We start from the raw sequence: 5,748 nt of genomic DNA, 5'->3' as shown, positions 1-5,748 counted from the left end.
GGGGTGCAAGGTGGGGGTCCCGAGCACAGGCTCCTGAGGCCCCGCCCGCCCCTTCGCAGATGCTCTGAGATGATTGGCTGTTTGAGAGGCGAGAGAGTTTTCCCCTGGTTGCTGTAGAAACCTCCGTGTTGGTGCCTGCTCATCGAGTGGCCCTGAGATGGCCTTCGATGTGTCCCAGGGGACAGTGGGGACTCCCTGTCCCTGCCTGTGTCACAGTGACAGAGGGCCCCCCTCACACCCACTTCCAGGGCTGTGCTGAGTGTCTGATGCTGTTCCTCTGGTTCAAGGCCCTGGCTCAGGGCCGGCAGCCCCCTCATTTTATGTCGTAGCATTGAGAGCTGCCTCGCTCATTGTCTGGGGCGGCCCCTGGGCTTCAGTGTTTCAAGGTGTGCAAATTCAAAATACTGGTACTTTGGGCATTAGTAGCTGCAGTTCAGTTCAGTCACTCAGTCATGTCTGATTCTTTGCAACCCCATGAATCGCAGCGCGCCAGGCCTCCCTGTCCATCACCAACTTCTGGAGTTCATTCAGACTCACGTCCATCGAGTCAGTGATGCCATCCAGCCATCTCATCCTCTGTCATCCCCTTCTCCTCCTGCCCCCAATCCCTCCCAGCATCAGAGTCTTTTCCAGTGAGTCAACTCTTCGCATGAGGTGGCCAAAGTACTGGAGTTTCAGCTTTAGCATCATTCCTTAGGAGATAAAAAAATAAAAAAATACCAATAACACGGTTCGTGTTTTTTAAAATGTCATGTTCATGGATCCAGACGTTGAAATCTGCATCTCCTCTTTTTCTGTAACTGCAGTCTGCCGTGGGCTTCGAGTACCAGGGGAAGACCGAGAAGCACGCCTCACAGAAAGGTGAGGTGGGACAGATGCAGAAAGCCCCCCTGCTTTTGAAGGCAGGAGTCCCTCATGGCCTCATCCGGAGGGGTCGGGACACTGCCCTCCCCTCAGGCGTCTGGGGTGTGGTGTGGCGGGGCCCCCGTCAGGCAGCGAGTGGACCCGGGTCTTGTGTCTCCTCATTGCCTCCCTCCTCTGAGCAGCGTTGCCTTGGGCAGTTTGCTCTTAAGCTTGGTTGGCAAAGCAGACTCTCCCCTTAGGATAGTGACCAGAGCTGTTTCGGTGCTGATGTTTGCACAGTGTGCGAGCTGTTGTGAACACGTTGCTGGCTGGTCTTCATGAGCTTGTGCTCACTTGTCAGCCCTTTCTGAAATGAAAGCACATCGCTTCCTCAAAGCACTTGAGGTGTTTTTTGTGAGCTTGTTTGCTTACGCCTCTTGCAAGGCATCCGATGACCAGGGAGGTAGCCGGCCTGGGAGCGCTCTAGGGGCGGGTCCGTCTGGTCCACTCAGCCCAGGGTGTTGGTGGGCTCCAGTCTTTTCTAGAAAGACCCACGTGGCCATGTCCCTTTCTTCACACGCTGAGCTTTATTTGAATGGTTACTTTCCAAAGTGTGCCCGTGGCTCACCTCTGCCCTCCAGCTGTCGGAAGGGGCCAGACTGCAGGGACACCAGACGACACGCGGCGCCCCATCTGACGGCAGGTGGCTCCTCGTGCTTCTTTGAACGTGCTCTTGTCTCCTGGTGCATTGCTGCCGATGCTTTGCTCCTGCTGCTTTTAACCGGAATGGCATTTTGCTCTGACACGCTTCTTCCTGCTGCCACCCTGTCTCCCCAGACTACTCGAGTGGTTTCGGTGGCAAGTACGGCGTGCAGTCCGACCGCGTGGACAAGAGCGCCGTGGGCTTCGACTACCAGGGCGAGACGGAGAAGCACGGGTCGCAGAGAGGTGGGCGGGCGGGCCGCTGCGCACCCCGCTGACTGTCGGCGCCTGCAGCCCCTCCTTGCTTGTGCGTTTACTGACACGAGCCCAGGGAGCTCCCTCTCCCCGTGCCAGCCGCTTGATGTTTTATTTATACAGCTCTTTTAGCTTGAAGGGTTTGGACATCCTTGTTCTTACCTGGTTGGAGTAGGGGCTTTGTCGTCGTTTCGATGACTGCTCAGTCCTCCGCTGCATGGACACTGTGTAGTTCCTGAACTGTTCCTCTCTGGAAGGTGGAGTTGAGCTCATTTCCAGGTTTGGATGTTAAGAACTGACTGCCGTGGATATTCCTGTCCTGTGTCTTACGCACAAGAGTGGTTATGTAAAAGATGAGTTCTAGCGGTGGAGTCGCTGAGTCAAGCATGTTGGACTTAAAATTCGCTGGATGCTGCCAGGCTGTCCTTGGCGGCCGGCCTGACCCTCCCTTCGCGTGGTGCCCCCTTGGAGGTCAGTTACAGCGCTCTGCCCACGAGGCGCGTGTGTGGGGTTGGACACACAGACCTGACCCTGCCGCAGAGGGTGAGGTTGGCTGCTGCTCTGCATGGTGTGTTTTATTTGGCCTGTGCGTTCGAGTTTTTGAATCACTGGTGACATAGGAACTGAGAGCTCGCATAACTTTGTAAATCTCCAGAATTTTAAGAATCAAAAATGAAAGCCGCCACTGGCGGCACCCATGACTGGGCGTCTCTCAAGGGAAGGGCTGCTGGACTGGGGGTGTTGCTTCCCTTCTGCCCAAGGGCCCGCCTGCCCCGGCACTGGGCCGCCCCTCCCTGTGCCGGGAGCACACCTGTCCGCCTGTGCCCCGTGTGCACATGCTCCTCAGGACCCGCTGTTGGATCCTGTTCGTTCTGCCAGACCCTCTCCCCAGATGCCCTTGCAGAAGAATAGCTCTGCCTCCAGGAAGCTGGGGAGCAGAGGCCGAAGCACCTGGAGCAGCGCAGCAGTCCTTGGCAGCTCTGGGCCTGCTTGGGTGGGGTTGAGTCCCCGCTCATGGATCTGTGACGGAGCCTGCTGTGTGTAAAACAGCTGTCTAGTATTTATGGTAACTTAGCCTTGAGCGGAACTTGAGTTCCTAGAAGGTGCTCCATGTTGGTGCTGTCTCTGGAGGTGCCCCATCTCATCTCTGCTGTAGTTGAGGAAGCAGGGTGACTTAGTGTTTGTTTAATTTTTGCTGCCTTTCCTTGCTGTGCGCGGGCTTTCTCTAGTTGCAGTGAACAGGGGCTGTTCTTGGTTGCGGTTCACAGGCTTCTCATCGTGGTGGCTTCTGTTGCAGAGCGCGGGCTCTCGGCGCTCAGGCTTCAGTCGGAGCAGCATGCAGGCTCGGTAGTTGTGCCGCATGGGCTTAACTGCCCTGTGGTGGGTGGGATCTTCCCAGACCAGGGATTGAACCCGTGCCCCCTGCATTGGTTTTGCCGGGACTGCCAAGGAAGTCCCTGCCTAGAGTGACCTAAAAGCTTGCTCCTGTTGCTCATCCTTGATTTCAGAAGCTTCACGTCAACTTGGTCTTCATGCCGTCTTTTGGACTAAAGGAGAGATGCTACAGTTATTCATTCACTATACGTGCTACTTTTTTCAGTTCTTCTGTGCATATAAATAATACTTTTAAGTGTTTTCCACATTTGCAATCTTAGAGTAAGCCTTAAAGATTTTTTATTTTTTCAATTATTTACTTACTTGATTGCTCTGGATCTTAGTTGCCGTGTTTAGGATCCTTATTGTAACTTTTGGAATCCAGATCTCTGACTGGGGATTGAATCTGGGCTGCCTGCTTTAGGAGCGTGGAGTCTCAAGCCTTTTAGGAGCGTGGAGTCTCAAGCCTTGACCCCCAGGGAGGCCCCCCTGGTGGTGGTGGTTGTTTAATTTGATTTAGTTATTTTTGGCTGCACTGGGTCTTTGTTGCTGCAAGGACTTTTCTCTGGTTGCGGCAAGCAGGGGGCTGCTCTAGTTGCAATTGCACGGGCCTCTCTGTGCCATGGCTTCTCTTGTCGTAGAGCGCAGGCTCTCGGGCGTGTGGGCTCAGTAGCTGGGGGTCTCCGGACTCTAGAACAGAGCCTCGGTAGTCGTGGTGCCCAGGCTTAGTTGCTCTGCAGAGTGTGAAATCTTCCCGGACCTGGAATCGAACCCATGTCTCCCGCAATGGCAGGCAGATTCTTTACCGCTGAGCCACCAGGGAAGCCCCCTTGGTTTGTTTTTTTGAGTGGAATGATAGCAGTCCTTCCTTCCAGACTGCTGAGGTTCCCAGCGTGCTTGCTGTTCCCACGGCTGGTGTGTGGACAGCGCTTTTTCTTGTCTGCAGATTACTCCAGAGGTTTCGGTGGCAAGTACGGCATCGACAAGGACAAGGTGGATAAGAGCGCCGTCGGCTTCGAGTATCAAGGCAAAACCGAGAAGCACGAGTCCCAGAAAGGTGGCCTCAGCTTAGCTCCTTCCCCAGCCAGCAGCTGTTAGTGTGCGGGGTGACCATCAGAACAGGCGCGGAGAACCAGGACACGACCCGGAGGCCTGAGGGCAGATGCGCTGTTAAACATGGAACTTGAAGACAGCACGTACAGACCAGCGCTGTTAACTTAGAAACCCAGCCCTCGGCCGTCTTGTAGCTCTGACACTTCAGCAGAGTGGCTGGTAACGGCCCTCAAGTCGCCCGTCTGTGTGCAGAAGAGACCCCGCGGGCTCCGCGGTGCTGGTTGAACAGCACGCCTTGGGTCTTCCTTTTGGGGTCCCATCTCTGTTTATCCAGGAGACCCAGATTGTAGCTGGGGGTACTTTCTGGCCATGGTATGGGGAGGTCCTCTTAACAAAGGTCACTGGAAGTTTTCCCAAAGGTCTGGAGCAAGCTCACACACAGGAGCAAGCGCGGGTTGAGCAAGTTGTGTGTGTTTAACTTTGTGAAAAACGTGCTTTCTCCCTGTTAATCCTCGATTGTGGCCTTTTGTGTCGTCTGCAGACTACGTGAAAGGCTTTGGGGGGAAGTTCGGTGTGCAGACGGACAGACAGGACAAGTGTGCCCTCGGCTGGGACCACCAGGAGAAGCCCCAGCTGCACGAGTCCCAGAAAGGTGCGTCCCCCGCGGCCTTCCGGAGCTCGGCTTTGTTCACAGAGCTCGGCTCTGTGCGCTGGGCCTCGCGGTACTTGGGTTGCAGTGTGTCGTGTCTTCCCTGGGGGCGGGGAGGGTCCCTGTGCCTCCCTCGGCTTTGAAAAGACCCCTCCGCCTGTAGTGATCCCCTGGGGGGTTGCGGTGAGGCCTCCGTGCCCTGGAGCCCCGGGCTGCCGCCGCAGTTTCCCAGGGGCTGCTTCTGCCCGCACGGGTGGCTGAAGGGGTGGCTCTGTGCTCCCAGCCAGGAGGCGGGCTGTGTCCCCCGGGAGAGTGGCTGCCAGAGCCCGGCTCGCGCCCTCCCAGGCGGCGGGTCCAGAGCGGGGCTGCCGCAGGGCTGGGGACAGGCCACGTGTGTGACGTATCTCTCACGTGTGCAGAGACACGTGCTCTTGTCTGCAGTGCAGGCAGGACCCTTGGATGAATCTCGGAGCCTGGAGTGGCTCTTCCCAACCAGCTCATAGACAGGTCCTAGCCTGCTTTCGGGCCGTGGCTGACCCGTTCAGATTTCATTTGTCCTTCAACCTCTTGAGCCCTTGTGACCATCGGTGATGCCAGGAGCTGGCTCTGTGGCTCCCTCACTCAACAGGGCTCTCGTTTTCTCGAAGCAATGTGTTTGATTCCTGCAAACCTTCTACGATTTTAACCAAACTTGTTTCCTCTCTTGGTTGTTTTCTCCATGGTCACCTGTGGATTTTCAGATTATAAGACTGGTTTCGGAGGCAGATTTGGTGTTCAGTCCGAGAGGCAGGACTCCTGTGCTGTGGGGTTTGATTACAAGGAGAAACTGGCCAAGCACGGGTCCCAGCAAGGCACAGTTGCTTCCCAGCCCC

The 5,748-nt window shown here is 56.0% G+C and overlaps 1 protein-coding gene across 1 annotated transcript in view; it reads left to right on the top strand.

Moving 5' to 3' along the window:
* CTTN (cortactin) overlaps nt 1-5,748 on the top strand; it is a 25,825-nt gene that overhangs the window by 9,997 nt on the left and 10,080 nt on the right. The window contains exons 6-10 of the mRNA XM_010837646.1: nt 807-861; nt 1,681-1,791; nt 4,121-4,231; nt 4,769-4,879; nt 5,617-5,727. Coding sequence (XP_010835948.1) covers nt 807-861; nt 1,681-1,791; nt 4,121-4,231; nt 4,769-4,879; nt 5,617-5,727 — 499 coding nt within the window. The remainder of the gene's footprint in view (nt 1-806; nt 862-1,680; nt 1,792-4,120; nt 4,232-4,768; nt 4,880-5,616; nt 5,728-5,748) is intronic.

This window comes from Bison bison, unplaced genomic scaffold, assembly GCF_000754665.1.
Source record: "Bison bison bison isolate TAMUID 2011002044 unplaced genomic scaffold, Bison_UMD1.0 scf7180017864080, whole genome shotgun sequence".
Classification (NCBI taxonomy): Eukaryota; Metazoa; Chordata; class Mammalia; order Artiodactyla; family Bovidae; genus Bison; species Bison bison.
The sequence above is the reverse complement of the archived record's forward strand: the minus strand, read 5'-3'. Positions and strand labels throughout refer to the sequence as shown.